The sequence below is a fragment of the Trichinella spiralis genome (assembly GCF_000181795.1).
Source record: "Trichinella spiralis strain ISS 195 chromosome Unknown Scfld5, whole genome shotgun sequence".
NCBI classification, from domain to species: domain Eukaryota; kingdom Metazoa; phylum Nematoda; class Enoplea; order Trichinellida; family Trichinellidae; genus Trichinella; species Trichinella spiralis.
The window spans coordinates 3,748,596-3,768,376 of NW_003526944.1; the positions used below are offsets into that span (position 1 = coordinate 3,748,596).

At 33.6% G+C, this 19,781-nt stretch overlaps 5 protein-coding genes across 5 annotated transcripts; 3 read left to right on the forward strand and 2 right to left on the reverse strand.

Moving 5' to 3' along the window:
• Positions 1–385: 385 nt before the first annotated feature.
• Positions 386–1,264, forward strand: Tsp_08313 (putative arginine and glutamate-rich protein 1). Its single transcript, XM_003375268.1, has 3 exons — positions 386–543; positions 628–720; positions 901–1,264. Exons 1-3 carry the CDS (start codon positions 386–388, stop codon positions 1,262–1,264), a joined length of 615 nt encoding a protein of 204 aa, XP_003375316.1.
• Positions 1,265–1,563: 299 nt separating this feature from the next.
• On the reverse strand, positions 1,564–9,260 carry Tsp_08314 (glyco protein hormone beta-5). Its single transcript, XM_003375269.1, has 15 exons — positions 9,218–9,260; positions 8,834–8,985; positions 8,587–8,775; positions 7,319–8,524; positions 6,695–7,102; positions 6,338–6,505; positions 6,027–6,114; positions 5,094–5,276; positions 4,955–5,031; positions 3,648–3,780; positions 3,507–3,616; positions 3,236–3,457; positions 2,858–2,963; positions 1,951–2,318; positions 1,564–1,671 (listed from the first exon to the last, which is right to left on the reverse strand). Exons 1-15 carry the CDS (start codon positions 9,258–9,260, stop codon positions 1,564–1,566), a joined length of 3,561 nt encoding a protein of 1,186 aa, XP_003375317.1.
• Positions 9,261–10,728: 1,468 nt separating this feature from the next.
• On the forward strand, positions 10,729–12,776 carry Tsp_08315 (anamorsin). The gene is made up of 9 exons (XM_003375270.1): positions 10,729–10,737; positions 10,788–10,968; positions 11,135–11,269; positions 11,385–11,449; positions 11,502–11,580; positions 11,608–11,730; positions 11,789–11,943; positions 11,968–12,118; positions 12,730–12,776. The coding sequence occupies exons 1-9, from the start codon at positions 10,729–10,731 to the stop codon at positions 12,774–12,776; spliced, it is 945 nt and encodes a 314-aa protein (XP_003375318.1).
• A 145-nt stretch (positions 12,777–12,921) lies between these two features.
• On the forward strand, positions 12,922–13,518 carry Tsp_08316 (charged multivesicular body protein 6). The gene has a single exon (XM_003375271.1). It carries the CDS (start codon positions 12,922–12,924, stop codon positions 13,516–13,518), a length of 597 nt encoding a protein of 198 aa, XP_003375319.1.
• A 145-nt stretch (positions 13,519–13,663) lies between these two features.
• Positions 13,664–15,136, reverse strand: Tsp_08317 (growth hormone-inducible transmembrane protein). The gene is made up of 7 exons (XM_003375272.1): positions 14,851–15,136; positions 14,660–14,771; positions 14,460–14,601; positions 14,199–14,400; positions 14,047–14,145; positions 13,821–13,992; positions 13,664–13,760 (listed from the first exon to the last, which is right to left on the reverse strand). Exons 1-7 carry the CDS (start codon positions 15,134–15,136, stop codon positions 13,664–13,666), a joined length of 1,110 nt encoding a protein of 369 aa, XP_003375320.1.
• Positions 15,137–19,781: the final 4,645 nt, after the last annotated feature.

The following is a 19,781-nucleotide window of genomic DNA, read 5'->3' on the forward strand; positions in this document are numbered from 1 at the left end:
AAATTGTTGATAAATGAAAAAAGAAATAATTAAAATCATTCCCCTTTAGTGACAAAATAAATACAAATACAAAAAGTTGAGAAAGTTTTCTTTTCAATAGTATAAACTTAATAATAAATTAATAAATTCATTTTATTGAAATAAAATTTAAAAAATATATATAAATTAATAAAGCAAAAACAAGTTAATCATTAAAAAATAATTTTTGTAAATTTATAAATAAGAGCTTGAATTTCATTAAAACAGTACAGTATAGGCGGCCAGTAGTGACATGTTGATTGTGTGGCGGGTGTGTGGTGTTCGATGTTTGCATTAGTTTAATTTTACGATTAATCTGTTGAAAAGAAATTTCCCATACCCTGTTTGTTGAATAAAAGTGAGAAAAATGCGTTCAAGGAGCAGAAGTCGCTCCCGCTATAGAAGACATCGTGATCGTCGAACACGATCCAGGTCCAGGGCTCGTAGTCGCAGACGTCACAGGGATCGTTCTCCTGAAAGCAGTTACAAACGACGTCGTGAATTGAGCCGTTCAAGAAATCGAAGGTAAAGCAAGAAGAAAAAAAACTGATTTATATAAAATATTTGTTTGTTCGAAAAATATTACCAATACTCTCTTGTATTGTTCAGCACGAAAAGAGCGGCCAGTTGTTCGTCTTCTGGTAGTTCATTGAGTGATGGGAAAATAAGCAAGTACGTTCGCGAGGAGAAGAAATCCCGTCGGTAAGCACCACTGATTACTTGCTTTGCTTATTTTCACTGCCTGGATCCAATTCCAATAATCATTCCTTTCAACTAGCTACTTTGAACTGCAGCCACATCATCAACTACGTAATCCAACAGTGCTGTATTTGAATTTCAATTTTGATATTTTCTTTGTCAACGTTTTACATTTATTTCTAGTAATGAACAATTATTGATGGCAAATCAGTTGAAACTTACCAGCACTGTACCGACGACGGTCGAGATGCCTGCCGGCTTGAGAACCAACTCGTCGAATTTGACCACCACTCTCCAACAAGTAGACAGTTCAAATTTGATGAAAGCGACGATTTTTCCACTTGACGAAAGTGTGATTGAAAAACGCGCTCAACAACTTCTGCAAGCCCGCATTGCCGATGTGGACGCAGAAGTGGCATCCCGGCTGGCGGCTGCCAAGTCCGACTTGGAAGCTCAGATTCGAGCTCGAATTAGCATGGAATTGCAGGAAGAGATCAGCGCCTGTCAACGTCGTGAAGCAAGTTTTTCTTTTTTTTCTTTTATTTAATATTGTTTTATTGTGTGCGACGCGGTTGAGCATTTTCTGGCATATTCAAGTGTGTAACTTCAGCGCGAACAGTGATTATGTATACAGTACGATTGGCATGCTCGAACAAGATTAATTAACACTGAGAGGTCACAATCTTTCATATTCATTTCCCATTTTTCATTTTCATTTTCATACAGCAATTTGGCAAATCAAATTTTTAATTGATGACCGAATTGGATTGAAATTTTACCTAATTTTCATTCTTTCGATATTTATCAGCATCAGTTAGTGGTGGTCTTTTTACTTGCACGCACGTATTAATTGTCGTCGACCGTATTTTTGATAAGGTACAAAAGTAGGCCAAATTTGATAAATGGATGAATGAGTATTATTAGACTACTGGTATAATAGTGTAGTTTGTTTTTCTAAAAATAAAAATCAATTTTATACGTAGGAAAAATACTTTACAATAAATATTTTTTTGTCTGTCTAATTTTTGAATAAAAGCTTTTAGTTTTGAACTATTTGTGTTGTTGTTGTTGTTCTTGTAAGTCTCGTTGTCATTTTTGTCGTTGTTGTTGTTGCGCTAAGTACGTTGAACATAGGCTTTTTTTCCGTTGGAGTTGACAGGTATTTGTTATGCAAATGAGACGCGGACGATCGCCAAACCGTATGTGTGTGTGTGTGTGTATTGTAAGTTTCACCACCTCTTTCCGTTCTGATATTCCAATATACGCACAAACACAAACAACAGTGCAATATTGGAGTGTGTTGATTAGCATATTTAAAAAAAAAATAACCGTCGGCTTGTATGCACATCGACAGATGGCGTAAGTATGACGAACGTTTGGCGCTTTAATCGACTGGACAATGTTTTCAGGCCGAATCGAAACAGCGTTGCGAAGAGCTGGAACGTCAGCTTCAGGCAAAATTGCAAGAGCTCGAAGAGTCGAAACGAAAATTAGTAAATTTGCATAATATAATAATGAAATAAAATATTCATCCGTACGTTGTGGTGGTTGGTTGTTTATTAATTCTTTTTTCTCTGTAGGACGAAGAACGACTTCTGATGCTGGAAACGAAGAGGATGCTTGAAACGGAACGTCAAGAATTGAAAAAAGAAAAAGACAAAATTGTCCGAGAAGAACAGACGATCATTCTTGGCAAAGGAGGTTCGAGACCGAAACTGAAATTCTCTTTGAACAAAACAAAATAATAATAATAATACTGTATATATAATATTATAGTGAAAAATATATTTTCTTTTGTTCTTTATACAATTAAAATTCAATTGTATAAAACAAAAAAGTTACAACATTATTGTTTTTTTTATTGATTATTTCATGTGTAAAAATAGGCGTGCATGTTTTTTGTTTTGTAAAAGAAAAAATTATCATTTTACGAGGTCAATTTTCTGTCTGTCTGTCGTTGATCATCCTCATCAATCGTCGTCAATTGAACAACGGCATCGTTGCAGTCGAACTTCCAACATGGCCAACTGGCGAAGCAGTTTCGCATTTTCCTCTCTCAGTGCATGAATGGTCTACAAAAATTGGAAACATTTTGTTGTTTACCTATTTGTTTGTTTGTTTGTTTATATTTGATAATAACGTCGTCGTACATCTTGTTCACTTTTGAAAAGTCCGCTGCGAATAAGTTCCGCCGCTGATGGCCTCAAAGCTGGCTGTTGTTGAATCAACTGCGAAACAATTCCCGCCTAAAAAATTTGATTGAAAAAATAAATATTCCATGACAATCAATGATGATGATCAACTGACGATCACTGGCCATTTTTGTTGAAAATCTTCAGCGATGCTTTGTTGTCTGAGTCGACCGATGTGAACCGCACGTTCCATGGCCGTTTGGAACGGAAAATACATCTCGTAGACGATAATCCCAAAACTGTACATGTCAGTCTATGATTGAAGAACACAATTAAAAAAGAAAATTTACATTTTTTTATAATTGGCGAAAAATACACTAACAAACCTTATTGTCGTATGTGGACAATTTCAATTGTTCCGGTGAAGCGTACAGAGAAGTGCCAATAGCTTTGCTGTGTTGTTTCGTCGGCTGAGGTTGTTGTTCAACTTTGGTGAAGTTGTTGTTCTCCTGTTCGGACCAAATTTCCGGAGACAAAAATTGACAAGCCAAACCAAAATCGCCCAAAAGCACCTGCGGTTTTTGGCCACTGAGAAACACGTTGCTCGGCTACAAAAATATTTGAATTAATTAATTAATTAACATAACAACAAGCAACCTTCAAATCTCGATGCATCACATTTTGACTGTGGATGTATTGGATCGCTTCGACCAATTGGCGAAGGATGATTTCGTTGACGTCCGCATTGACTAAGTCGAACGGAGAAGCTGAAAAATAATTCCAATTCAGATAACCTACTTTTTGTTTTTCGATAATTTGCATAGAGCAAATTACAACAATTCGATTTCACCGCCGCATTGCGTTCGTCCATCCAATCTTTCAACGTCCAAGAGCACAATTCCATTTGCAAATAAAGCTTCAGAGCTTTCGGCTAAAAAAAAGAACAAACGCTAAATTGACCGATCACACAACACAATACACAAATACAAACAGCTTCGTACAATTTTTTTGCTTTTTTTCAACTTTTTGGCAAAATTCATTTCTGAACCGGAACAAGACGACGACGATGACTTAGATGATGATGATGATGATGATGACAACGAACAAGAAGCTTGAGAAGGTGAATTTTCCAACAATTTTGGCGGGAAACTTTGGCCACTGGTCGAGGCGAACACAATTTCAGGCGAAGAACGCGACCGCGGCAAACGCAAAGACGACAACATTGGAGAAAATGTGCCCCGTTTGTTGTTGTCGTCGTTGGTGGTCGAATTGGTGAGCGAAACATCTCTGAATTGAAAAATTCAAATTTTAGAAAAAAAAACATATACATTAAGCGAATAAAACATATAGATAGATTACTGTAATTCTCGAATTTTCAACGACTCCGGCGACGTTGGCAGACTTTCAACCGCCTGCGGATCAAACTCCAGCCAAGCGCAGTGATACCGTACCACGTTCGGATGGTTCAACCTGGCCAAAAAACGCACTTCGCCAAGCAGCTGAGAAAATTATCATTTTTTTGAAAAATATTGTAAAATCAAAAAAAAATTATATAACAATAATGACCGACTTTCAAACATTGTTCCGGAGACAGTACCGAAAATTCAATTTTCTTAACAGCGTAAACTTGATCGTCAAGTTTGTTCAAAGCCTGGAATAGAAAATTCAAAAATTCGCTCACTTCTTCTTACACGAATGGATTTATTTATAAACAAACAACACAAGCGTTACTTTGACCACTTGACCAAAGCCACCTTTGCCGAGTTGGCAAATTTCCACAAAATCAATTCCATACCGACTGATTGCAATGTTGTTTTTGTTTTCATTCAACGCAGCGACACTTTTCTCACCCAATTCAGGAAATGATGTTGATCGATTTTCGAGCATTTTAATGGATTTCTAAATATCGAAAATCAAAATTTCCACATAAATTGCCAGCCACATTCGATTAAAAAATCCAAACATTCTGCTAATTTACATTTGGATCCAAAAAGCACTGGGCTTTTTCCAACAAATGAGCCATGGACAAGAAAAATTGCTGACGAATTGAATAAAGTTCATTGGAAATCAACAACGGAGGTATCAACTGCAGAACATCAATTAACATCATTAATCAGACTGATCCAAGCAAGCGACAAATTACAACTGCTTACTCCGAGTTCGACGAGAGTTTGAGATAAAACTGAAAACCTTTTTTTCAACTTTGAAAAATAAAAATCAAAAAATCAAAATTTTAAAACATACCGCAAAACAATTTCTTCTGCTTTTCCGGGTTCGACTCGGTCAGGCAGCAGACCATTTCGACCAGAGCAATCAGGACAAATTTGATATGATCCTCGGACCAACGTCCGTCGGCAACCGTGCCCAACTCTTTCGGGGCAATTTGCACCAGCGCGTCGGGAATTGGGCTGCAATTTGGACTCGGTTCTGAAAATCACCATATTTTATCACGTGTGAATGAAACCAACGAACCGATGAATTTCCACATTCCACAGTTCACCAAATCGACCACCACCTCAAACTGTTTTCACAAAATTTGCAAATTATTCAAATTACCATCGAAGCGTTCCAACAGCGGCGGATCGTTCAGTATTTCTTCCACTTTGCTGATCAACTTTTTATTTTTCTCTTCCATAAATCATTCTTCCACAGCAGAACAATCGCTTTCTTGCGCGGAGAACCAAAATTGAAACACAAAATGTCGTTTTCAAATTTGTCGTCGATAGATTTTCATCAACAATCGACTGATAAACAACAACCAACGGACCGATTTGAGCTTTCTCACGCACAATACAGTAATAATAGAAAGTAAGTAACAAGAATAAAACTTTTCGATTATAGTATGAAAAAAAATATTTTTGAACATCTTTTTAAAGGAACCAAACCATGCCTTCGCATTGAACTTACTGTAAATTACAACTTGCTCATGAAAAAACGTGAAAATTTGGAACTTTTTTAAAAAAAATATCAAATTGCACTTGCAAAAAACACCAAAAAAAGATTTGCATCCATCAAAAAATGTTTTACTCGTGTAATTTGAGAAAAAAAAACAAGTTTCACACCCATTTTCCAAAAAAACTTTTATTCATAATTTAATGTCTGTAGTAATAATTCATTCGGTACTGAACTTGATCGAGTTTGTAACGTTTGGATCAATGCGTCCTCCTCGGTATGTACCTCGCTTCTTCTTTGTTTTCTCTTTGCGAAAACTCTTCCCTTTCACAGTGGAAAAAGTTTCATACGCCTTTTTACCCCATTCATCGTACTGTAAAATTATTCGAAAAATTATCAAATTATTATTAAACTGCACGACAAAAAATAGCATACTTTTGATTTGAAGGAATTATCACGAAATGGTTCGTCCAAATCACTTTTCGAAGCAGAAACACGTCGAAATGGACTCGGTTTCTTCAAAGAAAAAAAAACACAAGAAGCAAAATATTCAATATTCCTCCTCTGAATCATTTCACAAATAAATTTTTTCTCACCCCATCCGTTGTATTACTACTTTCGTTCATCTTTTTCTTCTTCTTTTCTGACTGACCATTTTGGCTCTTGTTGAAACTTTTATTCATATCATCCGATGCGGCAGGTCGTTTTTTCTTCAACACTTTTCCACTATCATTGCCTTTTGATAGTGACTTTTCACCGCTACTCTGAGCTGCAAACAACAGCGGGCGTGGTTTCATTTGCATAATTTTCGGCGTACTCGTTTTCAATTTCATATCCGACAGGTTCATCAGTTCCAAATCAACACTACTGGTGGAACTGTCGGATGTTGCTTCTTTCTTTCGTACAGAAGATGACGATGAAGCAGCTGCCTGCTGCTGCTGCTGCTGCTTGACGGCCTGAGTTTCCTCTTCATCAGATGATGTTGTTTCAGAATCAGACGACATTTTCTTCTCATTGGTATTCTTTTTCGCATGCTTCATCGGTGTAATAATTTTCGACTTCAAATTCGACAATTCCACTTTTTCAGAATCAGTACTGGAACTGTCGGATGTTTCTTGTTTCTTTTGTGCATGTGATGATGATAATGATGATGGTTGAATTTTCTGCTTCTTCGCTTGACTTTCATTTAACTTTTCTTCATCAGAATCTGAAGACGAACTCACATCATCACGGACTCTTTTCTTACTGTTCACCAATCCGGGAACAGATTTGCCACCTCCTTTTGCAACAACAGTAATCTTGCCAGTTGTCTTCGCATTCTCCTGTACGTCGTCGTCACTGGACGAAGAATCATCATCTTTCTGCATAAGCACTTGAGTAAGCTTCACCGCGGGCGGTGCCACTTTTGCACTTCTCGGCAAACTGTTCATCTTTTCCAAATGCAACAGTGTCTTGTTTTTCTTTTCCTTGCTCTTTTCTGCTTTTTCTTCTTCGCTCGACGTCGTCGATGAACTTCCACTACTGCTCGACGCTTTTTTCTTCAAAATTCCCGCTTTTTCTTGAGAACGACTATTCACAAGCTCATCATCCGAAGAGCTATCATCACTACTGCTTGTACTTTCCGAATCGGATACTTTCTCTTTCTGTACGGAGGAAAGGTTCTTCTTGGTCTGAAAAGCTGCTGCGCTGAGAACTGCCTTGTCTTTTGTCACTTGATCAATTAAATCCATATCGCCGCTGCTGCTACTGTCACTAGTGTCACTGTCAGATTTACGTACAGTCTTTTTTGGATTCTTCAATGTGCTGCTGTTGCTGCTGACTACCGACTGTGTCGTTTTCTTCGTAATCGGCTTTGCAGCAGCAAGATCATCTTCAGAAGATGTGCTAGTATCACTTTCGGATGATGAAGCCGCTCTTTGAACAGCAGATGACGACAGTGCGGCGATCCTCGAAATCATTGGAATCATCTTCACTTCTTTCTTCAATTCTACTTCCTCCTCACTGCTGCTGCTAGTGGTACTATCACTGTCAGAAGATTGTTCTTTTTTTCCAAAAATATTTTTCCCAACCACCGTCGGAGGATGTTTCGGTTCAATTCCACGGTTGTTTAGCTGCTTCTGCTTTTTCGCAGGCGGAGGATTTTCCGATGAACTGTCGCTTTCAGAACTGGAGTCCGTCTCAGCTTTAGTTTTAGATGTCAATGCAACTGCTTTTTGATCAACCGACTTCAATGTTTCAACATCTTCACTACTGCTGGAATCCGTGCTTGATGATGTATCGTTTTTATTATGCAACGGCAACTTTTTTTGCACTACTGTATTCAAGCTTTTCTTATTCAACGGCGCCGCTTCATCGCTGCTCGATGATTCACTGCTGCTACTATCGCTACTTGCAGCTACTTTTTTACCCGCTTTCTGTATCGTCGCAGCTTTGTTAAATTTCCCTACCACAAGCTGATGTGTTTGCTGTTTATTCAACTTTTTAACTTCTTCTTTGTTCGGGACGGATTTCAAATTTTCTGGCTTCTTTAAAGGTACAAATGCTTTCTTGATTGGAGTCGTCTGCACATCTGATTCGTCGCTTGAACTCTCTTCATCTGCTTTGCTGACAGCCTTCTTCGCTACCATATTTATTTTGCCTTTTTGATTCAAAGTTGCCGTTGTGTTCACTGTTGCCTCATCATCCGAACTGTCACTGCTGCTACTGTCACTGCTTTCCCCTTGTTTTGCCATCATCTGCCGCTTCAGAAACAATGCTTTAGAAACATTCAGCGCAGCTGCTTTCTACAGAAATTATAAATTATGAAAAACAATCCAATTATCAAATGCATTATCACTTTGTTTACCTTTACTGATGACCCATTCAAAACCTTATTTGTCTCCTTCATTCCAGGACTTTTTGATGCCAATGCCCCTGGTAAAGATGGCACCTGTTGGACGGCAATTTTTTTAGACGCCGCTTCACCATCAGAGCTTTCCGTGTCTGAATCGTCCGAACTGTTGTTCTCAACTTTGGCTGCATAAGGTGCATTTGTCTACAATGTAAGATTTATTATACATTAGCCAAAATTAAATACAATAAATATGCGCTACCGCCTTTTTCATCGACTGTACAATTTTATTGGCCACAATGCATTCCTCATCAGAACTACTATCGCTACTAGTGTCGCTGCTGCTTGAAGCTTTTTTCGATCTAACAGCAACTTCTTTGGATTTATCAGCATCAACTCTCTGCGCACCAACACCTGCAAATTATATTATTCAGTAACCGTAAATTTAAAAAATCGTTTTTACAGATAATTTCACCTTTATTCAATTCGAGCTTTCTCTTCTTGTTTGCTATTGCGTCAGCACTTCTAAACAATGTTTTGTAAAAAAAATTTAATTTGCTTTGGAGAAGAAACATTCACCAAATAAAAAAGCAAAATGATACATGTCACACAAATTAAATAAAAAGTAAACAAACAGTACACATACAAATAATTGCGAACAATCGTCTCCAAGTCACTTGCTGGCTCATTCTGTAAAAAGCAGTATTTATGTACTGGACAAATATAGATTTATTCGATTTACCGATTTCAGAAGCTTTTTATTTGAGCCACCATATATTTTCAGCGCAGTAGCTTCGTTAAAGTTCTTCTTTAAAAAGTCAAAAACAAGTTTATGGCAAACGCTACTTTCCCCTGACATCTACAATGTTAAAAGAAAGTATTTTTCAGTGCGGCAAACATAATTCATTAAAAAAGTTTCATTTTCTTGTTAAAACTAACAAAATAATATCTTATTCTAACACTAAGTGAAAATTTTCTCTTTCCAAATTCTTTACAATAAAATACTAACAATCGTAAATTAATCTAAATTCTTTCTTAATTTTTTTAGCAAATAAAACGATAAAAAATTCAAAGTAAAAAAGAAGTTCACTACTGAAATATCGGTCAAGAGACACGCTGTTCTGTTTTATGACAACCTCAAACAATAGCAATTAGCAATTTAATACAACTAAGCAACATCATAACATCTTAAAACTATCAATGAATATCAAGTATAAATAATTTTAGTGATAAATTTGATATATGATGTTCAGTTTTCAATGTAAGTAAATTTGTTTCTTTACCTTTTATTTTCTTGAAAAAATCGAATTCTAAAGTATTTTAAATTAAATATGCGTCTACTGAACGCTGTATAGCACTTATGTGTGCTAACTATTCAATCGAAAAATACCACGACCGTATAATTGATATATATTGCTAATGCCAATCTGACAAACAGAAGGACTATTCCATATTGATAATCAAGTAAGTTCTTCATATATGTTATACAAATACAGTAGGAAAGTACTTTTACAAATCCGTTCACCGTAAAAAATACACAAAATGCTTAAAATAATTTAAAATGTAAATTTATTCTTTAATTTTAATAAAACGCATTTAACACATACAAAAAATAAATATAAACACCAAAATCAGTTACAAAAATCGCTTTGCTTTGTTGTACGAGAACTACAAAATTTCTTTGTTTTGTAAATTGTTTTGATTTGTTGTTTATTATGAATGTTGATTACTTGAAGAGTGGTAAAATTGTAAAAGTTGCCTCAAGTGGTTTTAAATTCTAAGCTGAAGAAGTATGAGATACAGTTTGCATTTTAAAAAAGAAATGCAACATCGTTGGCTTATGCTTATCTGACTTTAAGTCAACTGTTGAAATAGCAATTTATTTACTAATCAATTCTGTCCAAAGTCTGCTCTTCACAGCGTTTTCTTTTTGACTATACAATACACATAATTTTAATTTGCGTAATGGCTTGAAGATCTATTTGAAATATTTAATCTTTATGAAGTTCATTCATTTACTCAATTGAAAAGTTTTCCTTTCTTTGTTTAGCATCATAATATAACGAGCTATAAAGTAATTATTTACTCCTGATTAATAAAATACAGTACTCGATATATACTTGATCGTTTATTTCGCATTCTTTAATTTTTACTATCATGTTCAATGTATTTGAAATGGATGAAATCTGAAATTGAATGAAATTTCATTTTTTCAGGTGATGAACAAATCAGAATTGCATCCTTTGCTAATTGTTTCACAATATGATGTTGACGATGAACCGCAGTCTATTTCTTCTTGGCGAAAATTCTGGACTAGCAAAGCTCTGGCTGAACGCGATTGTTTGGAAGAAAACGTTTGTTTTGTTAAAATAACTTTACGTTCCATTAACAAATTAGGTAAAGCAGTTTGGAATTTAAAATTTTATACGAAGGTAGATGAGTAGTAAATTTGCAGTTATTAGCAGATTTGTTCGGTTAGATAAATATTGTTTAAAATGGAAAAATGTGTATCATATTTTGAAACGTTTAATGATGATTTATCTTTCTTATGATTTTTTCTTAGATTTTTTGGACAATAATGATCAATATTTGAATGCCATTTTATTGACAACATCAGAACCGAATGTCTCATTGCTCAGAAAACTGATTTCTTCAGTTGTTCCTGGTGGAAGCATATCAGTATATATGAAGGAAGGAAGTATGTATGTTACTTATCAACAATAGGTCTATTCAGTTTAATAAACGTAGGTTTTTAGTTTGAATATATGTAATTGTGTTGCTTGAAAAAGCAGTTTGATGTTTAAATGCTTTAGAAATCGACTCCGATGATATTCTCGCAGAAATAACCGAAGCCTTTAAAGGAAACAAAGTTGAGAAAGTAAACAAATTTTTCAATTGTATATAATGAAAATGATTTCCTTTTAATTTAGGAGCATTTGAGTCCAGATTGTGTTATATTTACTAGTACCGTTCCAGTTTCTTCATGTAAGTGTTATACTGTTTTGAACAGTTTTATTTTATTGTTCGGATTTATAGCAAATGAGTGTGATGCAAAACCATCTGGTTCAGTTTGGTTGCTGGAAGACGAAGACTTAAATAATGAACTTATCAACGAGGATGAAATCATTATTGCTGAAAATGTCATTTTGCCAGTGAAAAGTAAAAGATATATAGCATTGTATTTTTGATTGCCATATTTATTTAATTTCTGTTTGAGATCCTTGTGAGTTATCTGATTCTTCAAACTTAACCAGTAAGAAAAGACCATGCAAAAATTGTACTTGTGGATTGGCAGAAGCTTCTGGCGATTCTGATAAAAATGCCAAATCGTCTTGTGGAAATGTTGTGCTACGTTTCAATCATATTTTGTTTGTTTTACATTTTATTTATTTTTAGTGTTATCTCGGCGATGCATATCGTTGCTCTACTTGTCCGTATTTGGGATTGCCACCATTCAAACCTGGAGATAAGATAGTTATTGATAGAAATTTGAACGAGAAAATATCTGATTTGCGGAAAGAAGAGAACGAAAATCACACAGCAGAAAGTTCTATATGAGTGAATTTGTATTCTATGGAAACATTCAAAATATCTAAATCGAAATAATTTTGTGTTCATGGTCTGGTGATATGCTTCGCTTGTATTGAGTAAATTGTATTTATACAATTTTGAATTAATCTAATTGTTAATTGTATGTTTAAGCTCATGTCACACATGATGTATAACAATTTGAGTACCAAATAGTGGGAAGCAAAACAAAATGGTGAAAAATTTAAAGCACTTTTAAAAGATTGAAATATGTTTTAATAGTTTTTTTTAAATAAAGTAACGCGTACAGAATGATGTATCTTAAACTGAATACAAACTATTCCAAAAATATTTATATTTCTTTCTCTTAAAAGACAGATGGTTACTGTAACACAAATAAGTTTACTGTAAGCTTTTGATTACAGTAATTATACTGATATTTATTTAATTTATGATATATTTATTTTTAATAAATTATGTCGAAGCAATGCTGAATTGGAGTTTTACAAAATATATAAATTAGGTAAATATCTTTGTAAAATTTATTAGTTTTGATATTTTGTAACTTTACGATAAAAGTATTACTATCACGTTATGTAGATATAAATTTAACTATTTTGTCCATTTCAGTTAGTAGTGTTGATTTGCACTGCTATGGGCCCATGATGATTGAGTAGACTTAAAAAATTTAAATATAAATATAACAATAATAAGTTTTTAATAAGTATTTATGAATTTTACTGTTCATGTAGCTTTCTTTAACTAGTAGTAATCGCAAATAATGTAGTTTCATTTTAAAAAGCGGCTAACAACGTGTGATTAATGGGCAACTGGTTTGGTAAATCTCGTTCACGTGTCACTGATCATGATCAAGTAGTGCTACAGCTGAAATGTCAAAGGGACAGAATGAAGCAAATGGAAAAACAGCTACACGTTAACATGGAACGTGAACGAAACGTTGCGAGAACTCTTTTAACTATGGGCAAGCGTGATGGGGCTTTGCTGATTTTGAGAAAGAAGCGTTTTCTTGAAAAAGAATTATTAAAATTAGCAGAACAGTTGGACAAAGTGGAACAACTCATTCATGGCGTTCAGTCGGCACAAGTGCGAGCGTCGGTTTTGTCTGCTTTGAAAGATGGAAACGCTTGCTTGACTAATCTTAATCGTGTTTTCAACCTCGACGAGGTGGAAAATATTTTACAAGAAACTCAAGTTTCAGCTGAATATCAGCAACAAATTAGTGATTTGATTTCAAATGCATTAAGCGGAATCGACGATGAAGCTGTCGATCAGGATTTTCAACAATTGCTCAACGAAACCAACCAGATCATTCTACCAGACGTCCCAAGAGATACCCCTGTTATTGAAAAAGAAAGCACAGGAAAGAAAAAACCAATAACTTTAACTACCGACAACTGATTTACTGCTATGTAAATTTTCAAATTGCTTTCGGTAAATTTTATTCATTCTGAATTCCTTTTGAATGTTAATCTAACTTTAAAAAATTTAATCACTAATTTAAATATAATTTTCTTCTCCATGAATTTCTTCTGGCCACGATTTTTCAACGTCGACGATTTCCCCCTCCGCCTCCGCCACTAGCCAGAATCATCGCGATACGCATGAAGATGTTGATTGTATCCAAATAAATTCCAATTTGTCTAAATTAAAAACAATATTAAGATAAGCTAATTCAAAAATTCAAATATAACAAATCTTACGCGTTAATTGGATCAAATGGTTTCAGAGCATAAGTGGGATAATGCTCAGCCATTTTGACAACACGCTGGGTGTCGTAAAGCAAAAATCCCGAAAACAACACCAAGCCTCCGTAGGTGACAACTGAATACATGCTGGCGCCCAACATTGTTGTCGGAGGCAAAAAGAAAGTACCTTAAAATTACACAAATGACATGAATAAATCACTTTATTAAAATTTCCAGTTACCGATCGAAGATGCAAACACGATGCCCAAACCCATCGCTAAAACTCCACCCATGTTCAAAAATTTCTCGTTTGGAGCACACACAGCCACAGCGGACAAACCTTAAACTTTTAAATAGCTCTTTGTTTATAAATAAATAAAAATCAAATTTCACCTCCAACAACACCGGCAGTATAACAAGCTGCTCGAATCAAAAGCGGACCTCCAAGAAAAGACAGCGGAGCTATAACTGCTCCAAGAGTGCCACAATGTAATGCCCACGCGATGTGCTTCGCGTCCAATTTTGCTTTGTCATATGCAATACTTTGGCAAACAGCTCCAGTTCCAATCAACGCTGCCATTGTTCCAAACATCCCCTAAAAATGATTTAATTTAAAACGTGTGAAAAAGTTAACTTCACATCACTTTTGCTCACCAAAACTGAATTTCGAGTCAAGATATTCATGATGAACGGAGTTCGAGCGACAGCCATAGCAGAAGCTGTGGTAAGCAACAGACTACCACCAAGATACTGATACGTGCTGTGAACTCGGTTTCGTACATATTCAGGCCAAAGCCTAAATAATTTCATTCTTCGATTATAATGTAAAACATGAAAAAGTATAATGATCGTACATCGACTGTTCCAAAATACCGGATTCTGAAGATAAACCAAGTCCATAGTAACATAGAGCACCAATGCTCAATGCGGCCCCACCAGCTACAGCTAATTTACCAGCAAAAAAAGCTAAACAACACATAAAACAAGTTTAATTTTTCTTACATTATAGGATGCGTATTATTTCAAATAAATAAATAAATCTCACGTGTTTCGGTCGCCGGTTGAGTAAGAACTTCTTTCAGTGTCTTGCGACGAACGGCTTGCCCAGCGCTACGATACGATCGAGTCGCAAACAGACGAATTGACTCCAATGAAAATCCACCATTTGTAGACTGTTTCAATACAGCCGACAAGCCGACATTAGAAAACGACCCACAACGCATAAATGACAACATTTTCAGCAGAATATCCGAACGGAATTCAAGCAGCAACACTGCAACAAAACGGGTATAGTTATTATTTACGGTAATGTAAAAGAAAAGTAAGTACATATCCAAGTTTACAGTAAAAAGGTAAACAGAAATTTATAAAGAAATTGAAAAGAAGACAAAATAAAAGAAAAAGAAACGAAACCAAAAACTAAGAAATTATTAGCGTTATTGACAAGTCAATATTTTTTGCCAATAAAAATTTAGTTGGGGGGTCGCTCTTAATTTTCATTTATAAATAACGGATTTCATAAACACAAAATATATGAAGAGAAATAAATCGTATCAATGATTCAAAAAAATATTTTTTTCAAAAAATAATTCATAATACTAACTTTTTACATGATCATTTACTTTTTGAATGAAATATAATAAGCGATATCAGACAAATATCGTGTAAATAATCAGTGAGAGAAATATATTTAGAGAAAACTGAAGAAAATGATTTCAAACAGATTTTGTAATCATTAAAAAATAAATAAATTCGGTAAATGAACGACAGTAATGTTTCTGCACTAGTTCAAGAATTTGAACATATCAGTCAGTTTTTGTTAATAAATTGGAACTTTTCGATTTAATACTGGTAATTACATTTTTATTCAAAATAATCCCTCCATCCAAATACATGCCTATATTTGAATATTGTAATAAATTTTTGTAGAAAACGCTATTTGGTTGTTTAAATTTCCTCAAACTGTATTTTGTAAAAAAAGAAAATTAGATATTAAACATGAAATATAACTCAAAGATTTGCATGCAATATGTAATTTTTTTTCAATTCCCACCATTTGCATGATGGCGTGATAGTTTCTGTGCTTCATTATCAACAGAAATGAACAAAATGAAAGTTTGCATGCTAATTCAATTTTCTTCATTCCTTTCAAAGTTTGATTTGAAATAATTGAAGGCTTATGGTGTACATTGACAGCAGAATTGGAGACGTTTCAAGGGAACGTCGGACAAGCATCAAGATTTGAATTCAAATTGGTCAATCGATTTTGGCAACAGTACAAACAACAGTACTTTTAAATCTGTTGTATTCAAACATTTATCTGTAAATGATGGAAAGTTGGCAATTCTTTTGTAAGTTGGATTTAATTTTTAAATTACATCAAAATATTATTGAAATTGGATATTACATGCTCATGTTCAATAACAGTTTGTTAAGGTATTCAGATTTTTAACAAGAAAACAAATAAAGGATATTTAATTTGGCGTTGAGTTTCAGACAAGTACGCTACGCGCGTACTACACAGATTAGCGTTATCTAAGAATTATTCTTTCATTAACAATGCTCTTGTTTATTTAGCGTATAACTATTCCAACCGTAGTAGATATCATTAAGTTTTTTGAAAAAGAAAATCACTTCATATTCCTGCATCCATTATGATTAAAATGTAAATTATTTTTTTGATATAGCAAATTCAATATATGAAATGAAATTCACTTGTTGTAAATTAATATTATGCATGACATGGGTGTAGTCTGGCAAAATAGAAGACTAAATTCAGCAAAGAAGCAGTGGTATAGTTCTTGAATAAAATGCGCTTATTCATTTTCACGTTGCTTATCTCATAATATAGTAGAAGTGTCATTTAATGTTGAAAGAACAAAATATTTTCCTTGCGCTGATTTTTCCTAAAATAATATTCATAATATTTGTTAATTTATGATCTTACAATCTGCAAACAAAACTTATCTCCAAACGATGTTTTATTCACCAAAAGGTGTATAAATGTTTATCAATTATTTCGATTCCTTTAATATTATTACTATTTTCTTCGTAAAAAAGTTTTATCAAAAGTTGAACTATGCTTCTCATGATATTAGGCATCTCAAATACAAAACAAAATAATTTTAATAAATTTAAATGCAAATTACATGAATAAAAATACTGCAAATTTCTAAACAAATAGATTAAAAATAAAAAATAGATGTAATCTTAATTATAAATATGAAAAATAATTTATTGAAGCCATCTGCTTGCTTGTATTTCACTGTCAGTTGATGTAGCGATTCTTGCAGCCCCAACAATGGGATGAGTTGCAACCAAGCTATGAAAAACACCATCGGAAGGCTGGCTCTGAAAACAATAGTAGCATTGCAGTCGATGGCTGATTCAGAGAATAATGAAGATAATGCCGACAGTGGAAGTAAAAGAAGCCAGTTCTCTACTGCATTTCAAATAAACTCATTGAACAACTCCAAAAATCAAATGCTAATGATGAAATGGAATATTCGTATTTTCGTGAGGCGCGGAAATTTAAATTTTGATTATAAAATTCTTTTTTTTTTAAATTTGTTTTTGAAAAATATTGTTTACTTCATTTTATTGTTTTTCTTTTTGTTTCAGTGTACTATGAAAACGATCGTCCATAAACTGAAAGAATCCAAATAATTTCCGGTTCGGATTTGTTGAAAATTCAAAAATACTCGGCATCTACTGTTTTCACTAATTTCATCTATATCTCGTCCACTTTGTTACATTGCTGTTTTCAAATTTGCATATGTTGTGTGGCATTTTTATCTATAGTTGTGCATATAAATCTGGTTTGAACAGCAGATGTTACAACTGCCGGCAGCATTTTAGAAGCTTTGAAATGCTCAAATCAGGCAAGTTCCGTCTCCCGTTTTCATTTCGATTAGAAAATTCATTTTTTGATAAATATTTCTCTTTTAAATTAGTTGCATTGAAACATATGGATTAAAAATCAAAAATAAATAACCATAATAAAATAATGTTAAGGATTTATTATAAATAGAAAAATTATTTCATCGCTATTGGCAGTGGTAACGTCCGCTTGTTCGTATTCCACTGTAGGTTGACATTCTGGATTGCGCACTCTTATGCCAAAAGGATGTGTGTTGTCCGTGCTAACAGATACCAAGGGCTTGTCAGCAACGTGAGGCCCGATGGATTTATGCGTGACAATTTTATTCATCTAATACCATTTTTCAGCATCTCAAATGTACAATACAGAACAGCAAATATCATAAGTTAATAATAAAATGCGATCGTTTTATTTTCATGAAGCATTCGAATTTAAATTATGCTTTTGAGTGTAAAATTCATTTTTTTCAAATATTTGTTTTTTTAAAATATTTTTTACTTCTTTTGATTGTTGTTTTTTTGTTTCAGTGTTTTAACAAAACAATCATTCATAAATTGAAAGAATCTGTAAGAATCACAGTATTAAATTGTTCAAAATTATAGAATGGACAACATCCATTGTTTTGACTCATTTCTTTTTTACATCATCCACATTATTACCTTGCTATTTTATATTTACATATGTTGTGTGGTATTATTCATCAATTACAGACTGTGCGAAACTTTACAACAATAATTACTACATTATTTCTGAACAATAAATATCATTGAATTGCTCAAAAAAGTAATATTACATGAAGTTTTGTACATATATTTAAAGTTCAGGCAATTAGTGAGTTATAGTTGCAAAGTAAACAAACGTCAACTTGTTTACCAGAATTTTTATGCAAATTTTTGATCGTGGACTGGACATAAATTTTCTGATAAACAAGTCCTACTGTGGAGTACGCTGTGAAAACAAATACTTTTACGTCTTTTAATAGAAAACCCCACTAAAAAGTTTACATAAGTTGAAAATTTACAATATTAACTATTTTGTTCTTCTCGACTAGAGAATACTATTAAATTTCTCAAAAAAAGCAATTTAAACAAAGTATTTTTTACAGATGCAATTATATCATCATTTTTTATCAAATCTATTGATTATATCATCATTATCATCAAAAACTTTTCAATTATATGCAGTTGAAGGCTGAAATTATTAACATTTCAATTTATTTATTTTCTGCAGTTATCCTGGTATAACTGTAGAATACGCTCAATTTTTCAATTTACACTTTACACTTGCACATGGCGCTGAATTTCCATGTGAACTCAACTGATCTAATATCACAAAGCGCCAATTTACTTCTGTTATTCATGTAAGAAAAATTATTGTTTTCCATACGATAAGTTATTTAACATTATTATTACTTTATATTAATTTTTCATTGTACATCATAAGAGAGTTTTTCTCCACATAATTTTGTTTGTCAGAATGCGCAGCCACATACTTTTTATTTTTTTGCAATAACTTTTATTTATGTAGGTCATTTTTGAAATTTGAAATTCCAAGTTAAGATATGCGGAGGCGTGTTTTGTCTAAGACAATGTTTTTGTTTTGGCGTATTTTTGTCAGATAGTTTATATTTTGACGTAATTTCAAATGTCAAGGTCATTTTTGAATTTTCAAATAACTGTCATTCGTATGATTTGTCATTTTATTTGATTTGTTTCCTCAAAGCATCAGTTTCTCTGGCTTTTTGCTAGTCAGCTTATAATATTAAATGAGCATGCATTTTATTTCTTATATTTATATTATTTCTAGTATTTAGAATATGCGTGATAATAAAGATCAAATGAGAGTTTCTGTAATAAGAAGTGTTTCTATATTTGGCCAAGTTACAATTAAATTTTCTTTTCAAACCAGAATGCATTAGTTAAGTAAATAAACGCAATGAAAAATATGCACTAGTCTCTTTTATCATCACAAATGAACAAAATAAAAATTTTGCATGCGAGGTCGTTCGCCTTATTGACATATTGGAAATAATTTTATGTTTGAAGCCGTCCGTGGACAAAGACACTGCGTTTGGAATGGGAAATTCACTGAAAACC